This window comes from Aulostomus chinensis, chromosome 17 (genome assembly GCF_037954235.1).
Source record: "Aulostomus chinensis isolate RoL2024-O1b breed Wild chromosome 17, RoL_Achi_v1.0, whole genome shotgun sequence".
Taxonomy (NCBI): Eukaryota; Metazoa; Chordata; class Actinopteri; order Syngnathiformes; family Aulostomidae; genus Aulostomus; species Aulostomus chinensis.
The window spans coordinates 20,854,170-20,874,710 of record NC_141336.1 but is presented as its reverse complement, the minus strand read 5'-3'; the positions used below and the strand labels follow the sequence as shown (position 1 = coordinate 20,874,710).

At 43.4% G+C, this 20,541-nt stretch overlaps 3 protein-coding genes across 6 annotated transcripts; all 3 read left to right on the top strand.

Moving 5' to 3' along the window:
- Positions 1-854: 854 nt before the first annotated feature.
- Positions 855-6,643, top strand: khdrbs1a (KH domain containing, RNA binding, signal transduction associated 1a). 2 transcript variants are annotated; one of them, XR_015109836.1, is made up of 11 exons: positions 855-1,220; positions 2,101-2,228; positions 2,806-2,922; positions 3,019-3,165; positions 3,243-3,367; positions 3,506-3,773; positions 3,861-3,937; positions 4,029-4,090; positions 4,234-4,408; positions 6,230-6,291; positions 6,431-6,643. XR_015109836.1 is itself a non-coding variant. In XM_086183088.1 (9 exons), exons 1-9 carry the CDS (start codon positions 1,076-1,078, stop codon positions 4,341-4,343), a joined length of 1,179 nt encoding a protein of 392 aa, XP_086039214.1. In that variant the 5' UTR covers positions 855-1,075; the 3' UTR covers positions 4,344-5,472. The 2 variants fall into 2 exon arrangements, 1 of the variants encoding a protein (XP_086039214.1); XM_086183088.1 differs by lacking the exons at positions 6,230-6,291; positions 6,431-6,643 and having other exon boundaries at positions 4,234-5,472.
- Positions 6,644-7,901: 1,258 nt separating this feature from the next.
- tmem39b (transmembrane protein 39B) lies at positions 7,902-12,214 on the top strand. The gene is made up of 9 exons (XM_086182373.1): positions 7,902-8,084; positions 8,684-8,866; positions 9,018-9,237; positions 9,482-9,565; positions 9,898-10,052; positions 10,354-10,687; positions 10,792-10,979; positions 11,119-11,239; positions 11,846-12,214. Exons 2-9 carry the CDS (start codon positions 8,736-8,738, stop codon positions 12,077-12,079), a joined length of 1,467 nt encoding a protein of 488 aa, XP_086038499.1. The 5' UTR covers positions 7,902-8,084; positions 8,684-8,735; the 3' UTR covers positions 12,080-12,214.
- Positions 12,215-13,297: 1,083 nt separating this feature from the next.
- Positions 13,298-19,964, top strand: ccdc28b (coiled-coil domain containing 28B). 3 transcript variants are annotated; one of them, XM_086183334.1, is made up of 6 exons: positions 13,298-13,465; positions 15,059-15,365; positions 15,975-16,144; positions 16,388-16,542; positions 17,874-17,896; positions 18,010-19,964. In XM_086183334.1, exons 2-6 carry the CDS (start codon positions 15,130-15,132, stop codon positions 18,152-18,154), a joined length of 729 nt encoding a protein of 242 aa, XP_086039460.1. In that variant the 5' UTR covers positions 13,298-13,465; positions 15,059-15,129; the 3' UTR covers positions 18,155-19,964. The 3 variants fall into 3 exon arrangements, with proteins under 3 accessions (XP_086039460.1, XP_086039462.1, XP_086039461.1); XM_086183336.1 differs by having other exon boundaries at positions 18,006-19,964; XM_086183335.1 differs by having other exon boundaries at positions 13,309-13,449.
- The last annotated feature ends 577 nt before the right edge of the window (positions 19,965-20,541 follow it).

Below are 20,541 nucleotides of genomic sequence, written 5' to 3'. Positions count from 1 at the left end.
GTCTCACCTGAAAATAATAACCTGTTTAAAAAAATAAATAAAAGGGGGGCCATACCTACTCACCTGTAACCACCCCAATGATGGTACAGTCTGAAATATAAATTCACCTGGAACATTTTAGGTGATGAAGACAACAGCACGGCACATTCTGACTAGAGGAAGACTTTTCCAGTACTGAATTATACTGCAGGGAATAGTTTTAATTGCATAAATTAATTATATGTATGTGATTGAAAGGAAAAAAAGTCATGAATAAATTTAACGTACGGATTACGAAGTGAAAGGACAGTTGAGTTAAATTAACACACCATAACCAAGGGTTACACAGAACAGCCTTCCACAGTACGACGGATACACTCAGGTTAGTAACAGCCATCACAACAAACCTAGCAAGGTTTTGAGAAGTCATTTAAGAAGAAAAAATAAACTGACAAATAAAAATGGATGTGGAATTTACCAACTGCACGCAGAGATGATGTCAAGTTATAACTTAAAGGGTTAATTTTGGTCAGATTTAGTGAGTGACGTCATTGGACTCAATTTTTCAAGCTCTCAGTTGCATTAAAGAACCCAAACAATACGACTTTATTTACGACAATATGCAAAGCAGTCGTTGATAAGACAAAAATACAAGTTGGGACGTCACAGGAAGGAAAAGAAAAAAACTACAATTAATAACAAAATAAGAGAATACTTCATATATATATATATATATATGTATATATATATGTGTGTATATATATATATGTATATATGTATATGTATACATAATCTTCCATATGTTCCATCATATTTATTGTTTTACATGAAATGGAACGCGTGTCTCCCCCTTGCGGAGCGCTGGCTGTGACGTCACTGCCTCCTCCTGTGTCTTGCCTCCAATTTCAATCAAATGCAGCTGCGCCATCTCTCCTTTGTCCATTGAAGAGAGCAGGAGAGACGGAATCGGGAACCTTCTGCCACTCATTTTGGGGGATTTTCTTTATAACTGCATTTTTTTGGTTTTCCCGTGTTGGAGGAGAAACTAACGAAGCGACCGAGGCTTCGTCTGTCTATCCGGTTCTGTTAGCACATTATGAGCACATCTGAATCCGCCATAGAGCCGAGTCCAGCACAGAAGAAAAGCAAAATGGAAGACACTAAATACCTCCCTGAGCTTCTGGCTGAAAAGGATAGCTTGGATTCATCATTCACACACGCCATGAAACTTATTACTGCCGGTGAGTTCACCCGGTATGATTAGTTTTAGCTGATCGGAGACAACGAGCTAACTAGCCGCCGCTAGCGGGACCTGAGGCCTACTTTCGCCCCCCTCCCCCGAACCAAGCCTTCAGCGGCAGACGGCCCCGAACAATGGTGCAGTAAACACGTGGTGGTAGCGATGTAGGTCAACCCCTCGTGGTTGTGTGTTGATCGTTACCACCAGGTTACTTCATTCAAGGGGTCACGTATCTGCTTTGAGTTTTCATCGACGTTGTCGGAGTATAACGTTAACGTCCGTTATGGTTTTTTCGAAGTACATGCAAGTTTTTTTTTCTTCCCCTATAAAAACAAACAAATCACTTGTTTGTGTTCGGTTAGATGAAAGGATTAATAAAGATTAGTTAGTTATATTACTATTATTATTATTATTATTATTGTTTTTAATCATTGCGTATGGTGGGAAACGATTACATTACAATATCCAGTTGCAAACAAGCGTGTTGTTGGTTTTTGGCTGCAGATCTTCACGATTACATTTGGTTTCAGTTTGTTCAGGTGTGTATAATCCCACCATGGTGAGGCAGTTCATGATCACAAGTCTAATGACACATTCTCATTGCACAGGTAGTAAGAAAAAAGGCCGTCCACCTCTGATTAATTATTAATTGAAGCAGTAGCGCCTGATTTACAATTAAATCCATCTTGCATCTATGTCAGAATTGAACCAAACAATAATAATCTACAGTCAGATGTTAGCCTACATTTCTTGATATGCTCAAGTCATTGCATCGGAAATGTATTGTTGCGACTATTTAATGTCTATGTTAAGAGAATTCAACACCTGAGGTGCGTGTGTGTGTGTGCACCAGGTTTTCTAAGTGTTTTTCATGCCCACAGAGATCGAAAGAATCCAGAAAGGTGAAACCAAGAAAGAACCAGAGAAGGAGACGTATCTGGACCTGTTTGCCACCAAGAACCTCAAACTTAAAGAGCGAGTCCTCATCCCCACCAAGCTGTACCCCAGGGTTCGTACTTCCCCAGCTTCGCTGTTTAAAATGGCTTACAAAGAACGCACCAGCTGCATGTGTGCTTGTAAAAATGTAATTATCTGCGTCGGAATATTGCACAAATGCAGTGAAACGGGCCCATGTAACAAGGGTGTCTGGAATGGTCTTGCAAGGATATGTGATGAGATTTGTGCTTTCGCTATTTTTAAGGAAATTGTTCACAAATGAGTAGTTGGAGTGTATTTGCTCTGCCGCACAGATTTGGACATTGCTCCGTCAGAGATAAGTGACCTTCATTGAAATTGTCTCAATGTTGCCTGTGTGGGGCCGATGGGAGACGGGGAAACTTTCTTCTTCACGACGCTGGGTTTAATTGTGTTGTGTGCGTTTCTTTTAATCCGACATACCTGACCGAAACTGTCTCTTCCGCCAGCTTACTTGTCCCAGAGTGAAGTCATGCGTTCAGTTCTGTGCTCAGCTTGTTCCTGCATCAGCGGTTTTGCTGTTGTTGAGAAGCTCTGGTGACGATCGCGGACTCGGCTGGGGAGCAGGAATGAGCTCTGCGTGGCTGATTAATGTTGTTCTCTCCTTGCAGGTGAACTTTGTTGGGAAGCTCTTGGGACCACAGGGCAGCACTATCAAGAGGCTCCAAGAGGAGACCGGTGCAAAGATCTCGGTTCTGGGTAAAGGTTCCATGAGGGACAAGAATAAGGTACCTGTGGGAAAGTTTGCTTTGCCTCTGTTGTACAGCGGGTCTAAGCCCTTATCCACATTGAGCATGTGCTTAATTCTGATTCATGTTTTCCAGGAGGAGGAGCTGAGGAAGGGTGGTGAGGCTAAATATGCTCACCTGGCCATGGAGCTGCATGTGTTCATTGAGGTGACAGCACCCATTCCAGAGGCCTACCTGCGCATGGCTCACGCCATGGAGGAGGTCAAGAAGTTCCTGATCCCGGTTGGTGTCCTAATTACTCTAGAGAAACGTATAGTGCTGAAAAAATATGTTTTTACTTACTGACTGTTTATCTGTAGGAACCTGGTGAGCAGGACCCATACATGGACCCCCACTTCCTGAATGGATCTCAGGATGGTTCAGGCAGGGGACGCGGCGGTCTTGGCAGGGGAAGAGGTGGCCCACCTGGTGCTGGAGGACCTAGGTAGGTTCCTCAGCGAATGTGACATCTGACCTTTAGCGAGATGCTCACTCATCTGAAACCTTTTAATATATTACGATGTTGTGCCTCTGTCAGTTTTTTGTTCTGTTCTCATTTAACAACCTGTCTAACCCTTTGCAGGGGGCGGGGGATGCCACGTGGGGGTCCTCGCGGAGCAATGCGTGGTGGCGCTCCACGAGGCGGACCGGGACGGGGTAGTGCTCCCAGGGGTGCACCATCTGGTAGGGGAGGACCACCCTCTGCTCCCAACAGAGGAGGCTCCTCTTCCCGTTCTAGACCCCCTGCATCAGGGGCACCAAGGATGCTCCCCTCCTCAGCCCTGTCTCACCAGCAGCACCAAGTTCCCCCTTCAGGTTCACAAGCCAAACCTGATGGTTATGATGATTATGTAGGTCACTGGTCTTATTAAATGATCTGCTTTCTGAGAGTTGAATCCTGGTTTCTTTTTGTCATGACAGTTTTGTTTCCCTTCCAGCCCTCATATGATGATGCATATGCAGAACCTGTCTACGAAGGCTATGATAGTTATTATAATCAGCAAGGTGCACCTGCGTAAGTCCCACTGAATTTTCCAAAAACGATCACCAACTTTTCTTACATTTGAAGGACTCTGTGTTTATGTCTCTTCATAATCTCTGCTCAGGGACACAGAATATTATGACTACGGACACGGAGAGGCCCAGGAAGCTTCATATGAGCAATATGGTAAGATTTGTTCTTTCTTAAAACTATGAAATTACACATTTGAATTTCTTCTTACAGCCATTATTGCACCTCCTGACTGTAGACTGATGTGTATTTTATTTTTTACCTATTTTGTTGTTTGGTTTTTGTTTTTGTTTTTTTAGGTCAAGAGGATTGGGAGAATTCATGGTCCAATTCTGGAGCCGGAGGCAAATCTGCTCCCTCCAGGCAGACGAAGGGATCCTATAGAGAGCATCCATATGGAAGATACTGAACGGCTACTGGTAGAGAGTTGCTATGGCAACTGTCTTCGATTGTAACTCGCTTAACTTTTCAAAAGTAATTTCCCTCTCGTTTGCTCTCCTTTTTATGTTTTATTTTTTTGTTTTTAGAGACATTTTGTTGGATGTATTAGGGCCAGAGGAAAAAAAATAGACTGCAAAAGGTTCTTCATTGTTTAGCTGTCCATTTAATGTTTGTTTCAGTTCCGTAGTTGGCAGTAAAGGTCCTAGTGACTTAACCCTAACTAAGAAACAGTGACATTTTAGTGCTATTTGGTGGTTATTTCAGTTTATTGTTAACAAAATGTTGACTGTGGCGACAAAACTCTTCTCACATAGGCTGCATTTTAAAAGTCCTTCATGGCTGGACATAAATTACTCATAATGTCTCAATAACTTCACCATAACTAGTTTAAATTTAGTTGCAAACTAAAACACAGCTCTGGGCTGTCTTTATTCAAAAAACAAAATGTCTCATCGTTGTTTACATTGCAATACAAATCTAGTCTTTTGTGAAGTTGCAACATGTTGTCAAACATTGAAATGCATTTGACAAAGAGGAAGAAAAAAAAACCCCATCTATTTTTGCCACCTTTACAATTTGTATATTTTGATGCCATTCTTGCAAAACCATCTCCTGACGACCCACAAATTCTTGTAAAGCTTAAAGGCTTAATTCCCTCTATGTCAGGAAGGCTGCAGCCAATTCAATATTTTGTACATAACCGTAGGACAACTGTGTATGCTTTAAGCCGTGCCGTCTCCAAAATGCATCATGCTTGTGTACCTTTTGGCTAAATAGGATTCTAAATATTTCCCAAAATGTTTTTCTGCAGTGCGTTGTTTCAATAAAGTTTCTAGTTTCTTTTTAATCAGTCTAAATATGGTATTTTGCCTTTGTTGTACCAAAGGAATGCCTTCAGTTTGTGAAAGTGTTCCTCAGTTCCTCAACCCTGAATAAGCTGTATGTATACACGTCAGCCTGATTTTTTTCTTTTTTAAAAATTAACAAAGCAGTGTTTTGACAATGACCTCATCCTCTCTTCGTCTGTTTTTCTAAATATTTCTAAATTACACTTGTAATGTCACCTACAAAAAAAAATAAAGCTCATCATTCCACGAGGTAATGTGCTGCCAAATACATGTTTGACTTGAATGATATTAACATGTATTGTCATCAAGCTTTAGTTAGTATCTCTTCAAACTCTCGAGAGCAATGTATCTTCAGCCACTTGAAATAACTGAATTTCAACAGTATTTCAAATCAAGCTTGCAGGGATCTTACTTGACTTTGATGCAAAGTCATGCTGGCTGGTTTTTATAAAAGAACAAAAATCGCAGAGGAGAGGATTCTAAAAGCCTAAAGATCGCCACAAGAAGGTAAAACTAACCCAACACTCATTTGTTAGATCTTTGTTTTGTTTTATGTGCAAAGCGTTAAGTAATGCAAGTCATCAAAACACCCCCCCCCCCAAAAAAAAGAAAAAAATTGAATTACCAAATATGCTATCAGTATTTATTCCGAGCAAAATAAGCCGTACAAAACAATCAGAAATGGTTGTGATGCAACTCTTGCTCAAATAAGACAACAACAGCAAAAAAAAAAAAAATCAATGGTCTTTTCATTTCACTCAATACCTTTTTTCCATCTTGATAATTTCTGTAGAATGTAGATGAATGAAAATTAGTTGGTGAAAGCGTTAAAACGTCCCGTTGGTGGACAAAAACCCCTCAGCTTGAGTTGCATGATATTTTTTTATTTATTTTTTTAGCATAATATTAGTTTTGCATGTGCAGTCCTGTGTGTGTGTGTGTGTGTGTGTGAGTGTGCATGCAGACAGTGGTGGGCCAAATATCTCATTTATCTTTCTCTTCATAGGTTGTCAGAAACGTGCAGTTGCACGTGACAAAATCAACACCAGTTTTCCTCTGCCTTTTAAGGTCAGTTGATGCTTTGGCGCTCCCATCTTGTGGAATTCTAAATGACTGCTTTAGTGTGTGTGTGTGTGTGTGTGTGTGTGTGTGTGTTTATGCGCGTGGAAATCTTGACTTCTGATGTCAATGTTTTCTTTCTCAACAGGTCAATTGAATGTCCCTGGGTAGAGCAGAAGCTTTGCAGTGGCTCTGATACTGAAGGCTTTTCGATCACTCGAGGGATTTGTCAGACGTGCGCTCTCAAGGATTTTTATCACTCCGTTTTTAATCCTCATTTTTTCTTTTTTAAATTTGAATGTACAGATGTACAGTATTTTTTTACACAGTGCGTCTCTAAGTGGCTTTTAAAATAAATCTTTTTGTGTAAATTGTGCTTTTATCAAATGTGTTTTTAGCATGTCTACATATCGTCAGCATTTGTGGAACGACGTCCTCTCGTGCAGGTGTTTTCTTCAGAAATTAACAGCAGCTTTTGAATTCTTCTTCTTCTCCTTTAGCTGCTGTAAAGCAGACTTGGCCAAAAAAAAAAAAAGCACATAATCTTGATGTGATAAAGTAGTAATGACTAAATAAGTCACAGTTGCGAATTTTGTACAGGCAAATAACTTCCACCTGTTTGTGTAACTGCAACAGTCCTCATCCATTTTGGCTAAAGAGGAGCAAAACCTGCACATTTCTGAAGTCCACAAACATGTTATTATGCAGCTGTGGAGCTGCATCAACTAATTAGAAGTTTACAAGGTTATACCTGCTTCCTTCACCACTAAACAGCTGTTACAGTTTTAATTTACTTCATAATTTTAAGCTTTGATCTGTAGTAAACTCACTTACCTGGGAAAGGGATGGCATTTCTATCACTATTTGCAATCATTTTACCACCGAGCAGTCAATGGATTCATGGCGGAAACAGCAGTTCTTGTGTCTGAAATGAAAAGTTGACAATGAGGTACAACTACAACAGTGAAGTACTGCTTTGAAATAAATGCAGGACTAATTTTTTCACAGTACAGGCGATATAAACGCAAAACATTCACGGCGAAGGGACATCTTCTGTATTGAGACTTTTAATCATTACAAAATGTGTCTTTGATCGTACGTCCATGAGTAGAAACATTGGCTTTTAAATTGAAGTACAGGATCTGAATATCTCAACATCTACTACATGCATTATTGTATACATTTACTTCCTTCGACAATGCACGTGTCACAGATAAACCAATATAATAAAGGCTGATGATAACAAAAGGAAACAGGAAATAAGATGAACCAATATGGTTCTATGAGGAAAATCAAACACTGGTCTATTGTTGAATAAAAATACTATACTATTCACTTTGCTTCAAATGGGTTACATCAAATGTGCACATACACTATTTTTTTTTGCCAGAGTAATAAATTCAATTTAAATATGGAGATGAGGATGACAAACCTGATAATGAACTACAAAGGGGGATTGCTACCCATAATTTCGAGATGAAGTCATTAATGTCTGAAACGCGAGTATATTTATTAGTGTATTTATTTATCAGCGTGGTCTTGTTGTTTTCTCAGTTTCGTGGCTTCACTTCCTGTCCAACAATCGGCGCACTGTCCCTTTAAATGTCTCTCCTCCCACATCTCGCGCACGCATACTCGCCCCTGTCTTTCAGCGGCCACTTTCACATCAACAATGAGTGTCTCCGTTGAATTCAATGAAAAACACGCCAGCATTCCAATAAATATTCTGAAAATCTATTGCGTTTAAGTGACTGCCTATGCAGCAGAGCAGCGTCTAAGACGTACCGCAGACGCTGCCACTGGTAAGCTCACGTTTTCTCGTCTGGCCAGTTTGATATGTTGGATGGAGGCTTAAGCTAGCTAGCTAGCTAGCTAGCTAGACAGAGGCACTGTTAGCTTAGGCCTCAATCTTTGTATTTAATCAAGCATGGTCTAGGCGGACAGACAGGGGTCCGTGCCTCATTGCTTAGCCCCGCGTTGTCGTCGGCTGCCTCATGGCTCTAGCAGAAATGGCTCCCCTCGGGATATTTGACTTGTGTTCAACTCAACTGACGTAGCTTCCTTGGCTAGTTCGTAATATCAGCTTCCGCCGAAATCTGCTTTACATTTAGGGGGATGCTGGGCGGCGGGGGGCTACTTTAACTGAACGCTAGCCGTTAGGCAGTGCACGTCAATGCGAAAACTTAGAGCAAGCCATCAGATCTGCGTTGACCTGCACGTAGTTTTCAAGATGGCTCAGCTCGACGTGCGCTGTTTGTTTTGACCACTCCTCGGTTGCAGCCGTTTATTAAATTTGTGCATTGTCATTTTGCAGTGGCAATCGTGTTCATCCCTCTAAATGTCAGTTGAATGCACCAAGCTCAGCCACACTGAGCCCGACCAGTTTTCTCAATGCAAACAGGTCCAAGAAGAAGGAAAGAAGTCAGCAGGAGTGAGCCGTGGGTGTGTCTGTGATGGCTGGTGGAAGGCGAGGGGCGAACCGTACCACGTACTGTAGACCCCCACTAAGCAATGAACCAGGCTCTGTCAGCAATGGCAACCACTCAACCAGCTCCCCAGTAACTGGGGTGCGATCTCGCACGAGGTGAGTCTGGTTCAGGCACGCCCGGTAACCCACTGCTGGGAATAGATCTAGTCTGGGTCAGGAGGGACTGCTGCAGAAATATTAACACCCGAAATCCCACATCAAAACAAAAGACTTCATGATAAAGTGTTTGCTGTGGCTTAATCTGCAGGAATGGTACGGGCACATGCATGTCCAGCCCCCCGCTGGCTGCTCAAACTGTGGTTCCCCTGAAGCACTGCAAGATCCCTGAGTTGTCTGTGGATCGCAACGTGCTCTTTGAGCTCCATCTTTTCTTCTGCCACCTGATCGCCCTCTTTGTCCATTACGTCAACATCTACAAGACTGTATGGTGGTACCCGCCATCCCACCCTCCCTCACACACGTCACTGGTGAGTACTCCATGATCATCTGATGACGGATGATCACGTCAGCACCACCCTCAGCACACCCTGGGTTCGTCAAAGTATTCTATTATCAACGTGCCCTAAATAACATGCAATTGCATATCTGATAATACAGCTGGTGTCTGTGTGTGTGTGTGTGTGTGTGTGTGTGTGTGTGTGGTCAGAACAATAACCCTGAAACTGTCTTGCTTTTTTTTTCCCTTCTTCTTCTTTTTTTTTTTTTTTACAGAACTTTCACCTGATCGATTATAACATGCTAGTGTTCACAATCATCATACTTGCAAGGAGGTTAATTGCAGCAATTGTTAAAGAGGTAAGATTTGTAATTCTGTTCTTGTTGTTTTTTTTTAAGATAATAATCTTTAACATTGTTTTCATGAATTATGGTAACATGAAATGACTGGAATTCCCTCATCTCATGTTGTTTATGATGGAAGAATCTAAAGGACAAGACTACAGATACTGGAAATCAACAGTCCTGATTCGCCTGCCGCAGGAAACGTCTCTTTATGTCTGAAGGGTTCTGTTTGTCCTGTATATTTGTGATACTTTGTTCATCTTCTGCAGTGGTTGCAGTTGAAGCTTTATGACACTTCTTATGCATCTGACCCTTTCTGTACTTTCCAATCCTTCTCTCTCCTGCAGGCATCCCAGAGTGGCAAACTCTCCTTCCCTCATTCGATCTTTTTAGTGATGGCTCGGTTCGCTGTGCTAACGCTGACAGGCTGGAGTTTGTGCCGCTCCCTCATTTATCTCTTCAGAACCTATTCTGTCCTCAGCCTGCTCTTCCTCTGCTACCCGTAAGTGTCTTCAGAGAACAATAAAAGGGAGTTCTAATCATTCCGCCTCCACGCACTCTTTGTTCAATGGATTTTGAACCCCTTAATCACCTTCAGATAATTTAGGTGTTTTGATATGGTCTGTTACGAAGAGTTTCACTCGTCGGTGTTACATAATTTGCTCCCGTCTCACGTGGTTTGTGCTGACATGTCTGCTTTTGTATTTTCACCATCCCTCAAAGCTGCAGACATTTGTTTGGCTCCTCTCATCACAGTGTCAAAGGTCCACAAAACTAATCACGATGCTCCTTTTCTCCCACAGATTCGGGATGTATATTCCATTCTTTCGGCTGAGTTGCGACTTCCGGCGAGCGGGTCCACTCTCACCCATCGCCAGCATCGGCTCCAAGGAGGTGGGAAGTGTCGGCAGGGGAAGGGACTACCTGACGGTGCTGAAGGAAACGTGGAAGCAGCACACCAGCCAGCTGTACGGGGTTCAGGTCATGCCCACTCATGCTTGCTGCCTCTCCCCGGACCTCATCCGCAAAGAGGTGGAGTACCTGAAGATGGACTTCAACTGGAGGATGAAGGAGGTGCTGGTCAGCTCCATGCTGAGTGCTTACTACGTGGCCTTTGTACCTGTCTGGTTTGTCAAGGTGAGGGGCTGCTGTCACACTGAGGATCATAGGAGGAGATTCCTTCAGTTTGGAGTGAAAATATCACTTTTTTCCCCTTTTTTTTTCTCTCTCTGTCTTCCCAGAGCACTCAGTACGTGGACAAACGCTGGTCCTGTGAGCTCTTCATCCTGGTGTCAGTCAGCACCTCGGTCATCCTCATGAGGCACTTACTACCACCTCGCTACTGCGACCTGCTTCACAAAGCTGCAGCTCACCTCGGCTGCTGGCAGAAAGTAGACCCTGCTCTCTGCTCCAATGTTCTCCAGCACATGTACGTACTCTCTACTACAGCTCACTACTAGCATCAGGTGAAGGAAATGAGTAGGGTGTTTCCGGAGGGGGGAAAAAAAACGAGTAGATGGAGTCACTTGAGGCAGATCCTCACCTCGCTCTGTTTCCGCTTCACTCAGATGGACAGAAGAGTACATGTGGCCTCAGGGAGTCCTGGTCAAACATAATAAGAACGTCTACAAAGCCATGGGCCACTACAACGTCGCAGTACCATCAGACGTGTCCCATTATCGCTTCTATGTGAGTATTTCTTGATGAGCAAGTCAGCTGGCCACCAAGACTATGTTGATACAGAGGGGAATTTTTGATATCAACTGGATTAAAAAGCAATACTCTGAATCAGAAGCTGCTGACTACCTTTAGCTGAATAAAGTCATAGTCGGACTGAGAAATATTCGCACTCAAACGTTGAGCGTTCCCGTCTTGGTTGCCGTATTGAATTGCGTTATGGACGAGTTCACCTTAATTGCTCAGTTCAGTGTAACCACAATTTTTGCAGCATTTTTGCAACGCCTATGACAGTCAAACTGCTTTGGGACGCTCGGTCCACTTTCTTTGGTGTGTTAGAAACGTGGCTCTAAGCACAGTCGCCGGCGTTGTTACCAAGAAAACCCCCAAAATGAGCAACGCAGTGATGTCACGTTGGATGCACATTTTCAGTTCTTTGTCAGACTTTGCTCTCCAGCGTGCAAACAGGAATATAGGATGAAATGTTCAAGTGGCATCTCATGTCAACACCTTCCTCCAAATATAGCCAGTGAACGTAGTAGCAGACGTGCTGAATATGAGTTTGATTGATTTGCACGGACTGACAACTGACTGCTCCTGTCTTCTTCTACCCCCTAGTTCTTTTTCAACAAGCCTTTACGAATATTGAACATTCTCATCATCCTGGAAGGCGCCATGATATTCTACCAGCTCTACTCATTGATATGCTCAGAAAAATGGCATCAGACGATATCGCTGGCTTTGATCCTCTTCAGCAACTACTACGCCTTCTTTATGCTTTTAAGAGACCGAATAGTCTTAGGAAAGGCGTACTCATACTCCAACAGCTCCTCAGACCAGAAAGTGAGTTAGATCTAAGTTATTATTGGTCACATTCACTTTGGAACAAGACAAGCATGCTTAAGAGCTCTGTATTTTTTCTACAACCGCATTTTGTTTCATGTTTTGTTCTGATCTGCCATAATAAAAAGAAATATTTTTGTATTACTTCAAATCTTTGCGTGCCCTGTGATTATTACGTCAGCACTTAACAGGTGAGCGTTCCTGTCTGTCCGCCTCCGAGGAAGGTGCACTAACATTCCCTGTAACTCTGGGATCATTTGTGACACTGCACCAATGGGTTGCGGCACTAAAGGAGTGCTGCAGTTTAGTAGCTACTGACCTTTCAGTAAGATGGGGGGACTGTTGTGAGACTGCTCTTAGAAACGGTTAGAATTGGAGCACCCGGTGAGAATCCTTACTTGTAATCCCAAGAGTGAGTGCCCCATTAATGGATCCCACAATTCTCCTAAGGCAACAAATTATGGAAGAGGACAGTAATTCCAGCTGCCTGGCTTTTATTAAAAAAGTTTTTGCAGTTAAAAAAAATAAAAGTGATAAGAGTAAAGATGGGTAAGCACAAATGTAATTAAAACTGAGCCATGTTGTTGCCGCTGCACAGGATTTACCAACTCCGATGATTCACACAACCGAAAGGCTTGGTGTTTGTAAAGGTAAACTTGGGAGTCAGCACTACCTGAACGCTGCGAGTCTGGTGAATACTCCGTCTCCGTGCATCTTCAGGCCGGATAGATTGTGTCCAACTGTCACTGCTTCTTGATATTTTTTCAATTTTTTTCTACTCAAAGCAAATTGACATCTTGGATAAAGTTTCACTCTGCTTCAATTCTGAATTTTAAAAAAAAAAAGGGAAGGAGTTTTTACATCACATACAGGAAAACAAAACATTTTTTTAAAGATTGTTTTGTATCTTTCACCATAAGGCCTCTATTCATTTTTTTTTCTTTATTGATAATAAAGTATACTGGTACAAACCGAAGTACAAAACAACCCCTGTGAGTGAGAGAGGGAGGTGCCAGCGTCATGGTGACTGGGAGCAACGGCGTCACCATGTGGCACGTTAGCGTTACGGGGGATGAGAAGGAAAAACAAAACAAAAACAATAGCGGGAACAAGTAGCGTCTTGCTCATTGAACCTGTCAGACAAAATTCAGGGCTTACGGGGGTGTTGGGCGCACTGGCCCTTTAAGAGCGATAAAGAGGACAGCTGCGCACGAGCCTGGTGCATCGCTGCCGCGCTCCCAGCTCTCATTCACTCTGGAGCGTCGCGATGATGAACGCTCTCCTCCCCCCCGAAGGTTAGTCCCGTTACGATGCTCCCAACCCTTTAGAACCTCGTCCGGAGAAATGTGACGCTGCGCCTGGCAGATTGTCGCTCCCCGGTGCGTGATTGATTCGGTGAGTCTTATTTGTGTCATCTCCGGCAGCCGCGAATCTGTTTCGTTTGTTTCTCCTTTTATTATTTTTTCTTTCGTAACCCTTCAATTGAATCCCCCGAGAACTCGTATCGTAATAACGCCCTTCAATTAGAGCTCCTAGGGCGAGGGAAGATCCCACCCGAGACTGGTCCCAGCGTGTAAAGTTGGTGTTTTGGAGCCGGAGTGTCCAGTGGCCATCTTTGGATCGCCGCCTGTCGGGGAGATAACGGCGATTATTACACTGGTTTCCATCTACTGTAGTGGGGTCGAGTGTTGTTCAGGCCCGCTGCCGAGGTCGTAAAAGCATCGATGTGGTCACTTAGTCTAATAATAGCGGGCAGCAACGATGAACAAACAGCCGCTCTGCTGATGCGGTGGTCCGGGGGCAGCATCACCGGAGCACCGGAACCAAAACAGAAACTTCAATCGATGCAAGTCGTTTGTGAAGTTAATCTTTAATGATCTTTTATGGGGTAAGAAGACCACGAATCACGGTCTCCCCGGGGGAGGGGGAGGGGGAGGGGGGGGTGCATGTTTATTGTGATTGGATGATCCCTTTCATGTCACTGTGAGGTCACAGCCTTAATGCTGAGATTAAAGTATAAATTTGTGCACATTAAAATTGCGTTTGGTGCCTCAGTCTCTTGAATTTGATCTGAGAGTTCTGACTTGATTCTTGTGTTATTCTCTGTTTGCAGTGTGATGACGTTACTGGTGGTGGTGGTGGTGGTGGTGGTGTGTGTGTGTGTGTGTGTGTGTGTGGGGGGGGGGGTTCTTCAATCCCTACATGGTAACTCTAGAGTTCTTACTTTGATCCCGGGGGTTTGACTTTAATCTCTGACTTTGTTTCCGACCTCACTGGCGCGTTATTGCCAGTACAGCTCTGAGGGGAAACCTCTGTTGTCAGTTGTTGTTGGAACAAAAGGCCAGAGTTCCAGTGTGCCGGTTCTGATGAGACCTTTAGAACATTTAGACGCACCAGTAAGAATGAAGTATATTGATTTTTCTCACTCAGCCATTAGGAACTGATGGACGTGACAGGAGAGGTCATGTGAGGCCTCTCGGGGCAGCAGTGCAATCAAACTGCGTGTCTTCCTTCAGTGTAGTCATGAAAGTCGTAAGTAGTTGTTGTTTCTTCCCTGTGTAGCTTAGAACATCCTTTATATTACAGTAAGATCTTACAGTCTAGCATGTAAAATGTACAAAAATCATTGATGCACGTTGCTGCATTTCGCTCAACTTTTCCAGTTTTTTCCAGTTTTTTTTTAGGGAAGGTAAAAAGTTACACAGCTGGCTTCCATTCCGATCTGTCCTGTGGGTGCAATCATAACGCCTCTTTTCTAACGCTATTAAGATGCAGTAATCCTGCCCTCTGCCACTGTTGATTTAGTCGTGGCGTTGCAGGTGCGCGGTGGGAGGGATGCTGTTAAAGTAATGAAAGTTTCACAAAATGGTTCTGGAATCCGTAGCTGCAGCACCCATTTTGGCACAGTTGCAATCTTTCACAGAGCCCTCCCTCCTCTGCAGGAGGCGAAAACTGCTGCTTCTCAACTTTCTACCTCTGTCGTTTCAGGATATCCAGACCGTCAGCAAGGCAGCCCCCCACCCCCTTCATCTTAACCCCAGAGGGACAATCAGTACATAATGGAAGATAAACGCAAGAAACGGAGCCCAAAGGTGTCCCTCCCTCAGCCTCCTCCGCCGCCCATCAACCCACGCAAGCTCTCCGTCCTGCCTGCCAGCAAAAGTGCCACCTTCTCTCTCGGCCTGCCGCAGCCCCCCTCCCCTAAGAACAGAGGCAAGTACAAAAGGTCTATAGGTGCACCAGGACAGCCCAAAGAGGTCTTCACAGCTGTCGTAGCTCCACCAAAGATCACCAGGTCAGTGCGTTGCAGGAACAGCAAAATCCTCTTTAACATCAGCTGCTGTATCTTTTTTAATTTTGCGCATAACCAGAAAAATATTACGCTCCCCCCCCCCCCGGTACCTCAGACAATCAGAATTTGTTTTGAAAATGATAACAAATGGGTGAGGCTGGTATAGAAGCTACTTTGTACTTGTGAGCTGAGAAGATTAATTTAGTACTTCAGCCCAAGAGTGTGTATTTTACCTTTCAGGTACCTCCAAACGGCTGTTTTGAGATTACAAAGATGTTTTTTTCAAGGCTGCATCACTACTTTGTGACTCCAGAATGCAGAGAGCCACTTGTGTTATTTTTAGGTCAAAGCTAATTGCACGCCATGGCCACCAACTCCAATAAAACATGACAACAACAACAAAAAAATGACACAGTGGTGAAAAACCTTTGTATGAGCTCATTTGTTTTGAGTGCTCGAAGGCAAAATATACTTTTTTTGGGGGGTAAAGTAAGACTTTAAAAGTTGGATTTTCTTTTCTAGAATTTGTCCGTTAAATGCAACAGGAGGTTTCACGTGATGTTTTTTGTCTCTTTATGCGTGTGTGTCTGTGTGCGCGTCTTCATGTGTCAGACCCCACAAGGAGAAGCCCAGGGCCCCCCAGCCAGCAGGGCCCAGTAAGGTAGTCCAGTCTTCCCCCCTGCAGCACTCCTTCCTCACAGATGTCTCGGATGTGAGAGAGATGGAGGGAGGGCTCTTAAACCTCCTCAATGACTTCCACTCAGGCAAACTACAGGCTTTCGGTAAGATAACCTCTGCCCGACCTGCTGCTGAGGGAATATTCTGTTACAGGCTGAAAATAAAAGCGGTTGAAAAAGTGGCCTTGTTACACAAAAGAGACTGGAATCAAATAACTGCGGCGCTATTTTTACTCATCCGCTGCCATGGAAATGCTGGTGACTTTGCTGCAACCTCCCCTGAATAGTAGAGAGTAGTACAGCGTAGCCTAGAAAACCCGCAGATGTCTGGTTTAATGTGTGTTCTAGGTAAGGTGTGTTCCTTCGAGCAGCTGGAGCACGTGAGGGAGATGCAAGAGAAGCTCGCTCGGCTGCACTTCAGCCTCGACAGCCACGTGGAGGAGCTTTCAGAGGACCAGAGGAAGTGTGCCTCCGACCACAACCTGGAGCACCTGCTCTGCAATGTGAGAACAGACAGCAGCCCTGCACCGTCCTGCTAAAATGCTTGAAGGAAAGACGCAGTATCAGAGTTTAGAGTTTCTGCCACGCCATAACTTGCATGCATTTTTAATCAGCATTTTCAGATATGATCTTTTACTTGCCTAAAGCGTCTAGGAACCACTGAACAGTCCGCCTGAAGTCCAGTCTGGCTGGACTTGTCGGTCCTCAGAAGCAGAGTGACGCTCGTTGAATCTGACGATGTGGAGACAGCGAAACGCAACTCTGACATCTGCACATTACGGAGTCATTTAAAGTACCAATAATAGCAAAAATACTCAGTATCAGGAGAGCAGAGTATGTTCTAATCGGGACATTTACCACTAACATATAACAAACAGACTCCTATCAATGTGTTTACAAAAATAAAGTAAGAACGTTTATATGCACAGCAACCGTATATTTTACCTGCTGATGAACCGATCACGAAGGTTAAATTCTTGCGTATTTTGACACCAGGAGGCAACCAAAAAAAATTTTTTTTTTTAAATACGGAAAGGTGAATGACACATTATGTGTGAGCAAAGATTTATGTCTTAAAAGTAAGGATTTTTCCACACAATCCTAAACTTAATAAGGAATTTCCAAGCAACATTTTTTCGAACCCTGCACAGGAGGCCGCGTCTTCCAAGTTATTCCGCACTCTGGATTCCGGTCACTTAGTGTTTCTTTATTGAAGCTGGAGGGAATTCGTTCTTCACCTCATCTAAAACACAATTATCCTAATAAATGATTAGGTGGCTGGGATGTAAAGTCATGAACTAATCAGGGCAGTAAAATGCGATCGAAAAAGATTCTGCTCCCTCCTGTAAGAAAAATGATATGAAAACAACCGTGTGTGTCGTATGTTCAACCGTTAACCATCACCCAGCACAGCTAGCAATTCCGTGCATGCCTGGAGTTTCTATTGTTAGTGTGTTGTGCGGCTCCACGCCCGCGGCTGGTATGCCCACTGTGGAAATCGCTGCACTCTGTGTGAGGGAGGTGAGAAAAGGCCCTGGGCTCCTCACAGAAACTGATGCTAGGGGTATTTGCTCACTGGTTGCGCTTGAGGATTCTGCTGCAGAGCTCAGGAGCAGATGGGCTGTGAATGTGTCTCTCCCTCGATGGATAAAGTTGAGTATTTGTGGACTTTGTAGTGAGACGATGTCTGCTGAATTCAAATTGACTGGACTCAGGCAGACTGTTACGTAATAAGATCATACTGAGTGATAAGTACTTTGTACTACTGCATCACTTTCTATTCCTGGCTGCTGCTACTTTCAACACCTCTCATCCAACTGTCTCTTTCCTGCAGCTGGAGGAGCTCAGCACCTCCATGTATCCTTTTATTCGAATGGAATGGAATCACATAATTACCAGGCGCTAACACTGAATTAGCAGAGCTTGTCATTTCTTCTGTGCGAACCCTTGACGAGTCCATGTTCAGACAGAAGCTCCACTTGGCTGAAAACCAAGACCTGCCCAAGACATCTGGTCCCTGACAGAAGTGAGGTGTGGAGAACAGCAGCCACACACTCGGCCTCTCTCAACATCGAACCAGTCCAGGTTGCCATGGCATTGATCCAGCTGCCTTAGTAACAGAATGGAAAGATCCATGTAGGGGGGTGGGGGTGGGGGATTTTCCATTTGGTCAGCGAAGGTGAGGGAACCAAACAGAGACTCAAAGCAGCAAAGCATTAAACAAACTCTCAGCCCAACTCGCAAACCGTCATTCATCATAGCACAAGAGCTGACCGCAAGGCAAACTGAGGGCTTGCGTTAAAGGAAAACAGGTTACTTCTTGTTTTCAGCCAGCAACAAATTCAATCCAGCTGGTTCTCTGTTACAAAAACACGTTTCACAAGTATTTATAGTTTTGTTATTTCATGTTATGCCAGATATTTTTGCATAATTTTACAAGCTATTCAGTAATGTTAAAGCGATACTTCACCTAAAAAAGGTATTTTGCCTTCCAAGTACTCACAATTCGGTATCTAGAGCTCATGAAGAAGTAGTTTTTCTCCGTCCTGCGTCACTTCTTTGTGACTAAACGATTCAGGAACAGCCTACCGCGTATTTTCAGCTTGAAGCTAACGAAGGCTGATGGCTAACAACAGAGAAGCTGCTCATCAATGTCGGTTTGCAGACTCTCAAGCGTATCGTCTGGTTTACTACGTACTTACTTTAAATTGCCATTTTAACACTCATTAGCTTTTCTTTTCTTTTCTTTTTTTTTAAGCTAACAAAACAGAACAGGAAGGGTTAGAGTTTTTTTGTTTTGAGCTCAAAGCAAAAATATTGGTGGATTACTGAGCATCTGGCTGGATCAGGAAGTGGATTATATTGGACAATGCAATTGGGAGTTTGTAAAAAGGACTTCTTTTTTTTTTAAGTTTTGCAGTTGTTAGCTGCTAGTCATCATTAGCTTCAAGCTAAATGTACATGGCTGGCTCTTCCTGCATTCTGGAGTCACAAAGAAGTGACGCAAGTGAGAACAGACACATTTGTGAGCTCAGTACACCTATTTGAGAGTACTTGAAAGGCAGCGTACACTTTTAATTTATCGATTCCTAGATGTAGCAAACATTTGGCCGTTGTTCGACAAACCACTGTGGTTAGCGAAGATGCTTTTATATCTTTGCTAAATTTGTTATACTGGAAAACAGACTGGATTTCATTAAAACTGTGCGGCTTTGTGGATTTCAAAGGAGACCAAATGTATAAAGATTGCTTGTAAAATACAATGTTTTTCCCCAATGTGCAGGTCAACTACTGTATTTGATGGTGTAATGTAACTGGAGCTTGAGGATACTGTCAGGGCTTCTTCAGATTTGCCTTTAGGGCTTTATTTTTGTGAATGCATTAGAGGGTCTAGTAGCAGCATCCCTCCAAGCACAAGCTAGACCCAGTATAGACCACCCTGCCACTAAAATGCTGTAAAATCACATACTGTAACAGGAGGATATTTACTTCTCTCTCATGACTCAGTGTTGGGTAGCACATCAAGAGTGACGCGGCTTCTCTGCAAGTTCAATTCTAAAATGGCAGCTACTTTCATAAGGGGGTGAGATCATGAACTGTGCTCTATTATTTAATTACAAACTTGGCCATAATCTGTAATCCCTGACAAGCCAATTAAAGTGGTATTACTGTGGAGTCGGAAACATCAAAGCATGTCATTTCTCATATCTTTTGTACTGCTTGCTAAGCCTACCTCTTTTCCAACATAGCCTGTGTAGTGACATGCTACATTCATTCTTCTCGTCACAGTTATTTTATAGGTTGAGATTGAACCGACGACTTTAGACAACATGTCAAGAGTTTAGGGCACAAGTGAAAGAGAACTGTGTGATGAGTCTGTCTGGTGTATCCACTGACTGTATTCGTAAATAAATACACATCTCATCAATGCAAATACAGAACTCTTGATTATTGGACATTTTAGCTTGAAAAGTGACAATTAAGATTAAAAGGGATCATTCCACCACTTTCACAAAAAAAGGAGTACAACAGCCTTAGAACTTTCGAATGTCAAATTTAAACAGATGTCCTGGTTTTAAAAGTATCTGGGTATAACTGAGGAATACGTAGTGGTGTAGCATCCAAGTTTTTGCTTGACTTGTACTTGGATTTGGCTGTCAACAACCAAAGGGTTGCTGGTTCGACCCTCACTGACCATGTCGAAGTATCCTTGAGCAAGATGCTGAACCCTAATTGCTCCTGATGGCCCTGCAACAGATTGGCGACCTGTCCAGGGTGAACCCCGCCTCTCGCCCAACGTCATCGGGGATAGGATCCAGTCCCCCCCCCCCCCCCCCTTAATGAAAAGCGGTAGAGAAAATGTATGGATGGATTGACATTTTGACCGTCTACATCATTTTGTTAATTGCATAAATACTTGAGTGCAGTACTGAGTGGCTGGAGTACCACTTTAATCAAAATCCCCATCTACTCTATTTTGAAAGAGGCACGTGGAGGTTAGT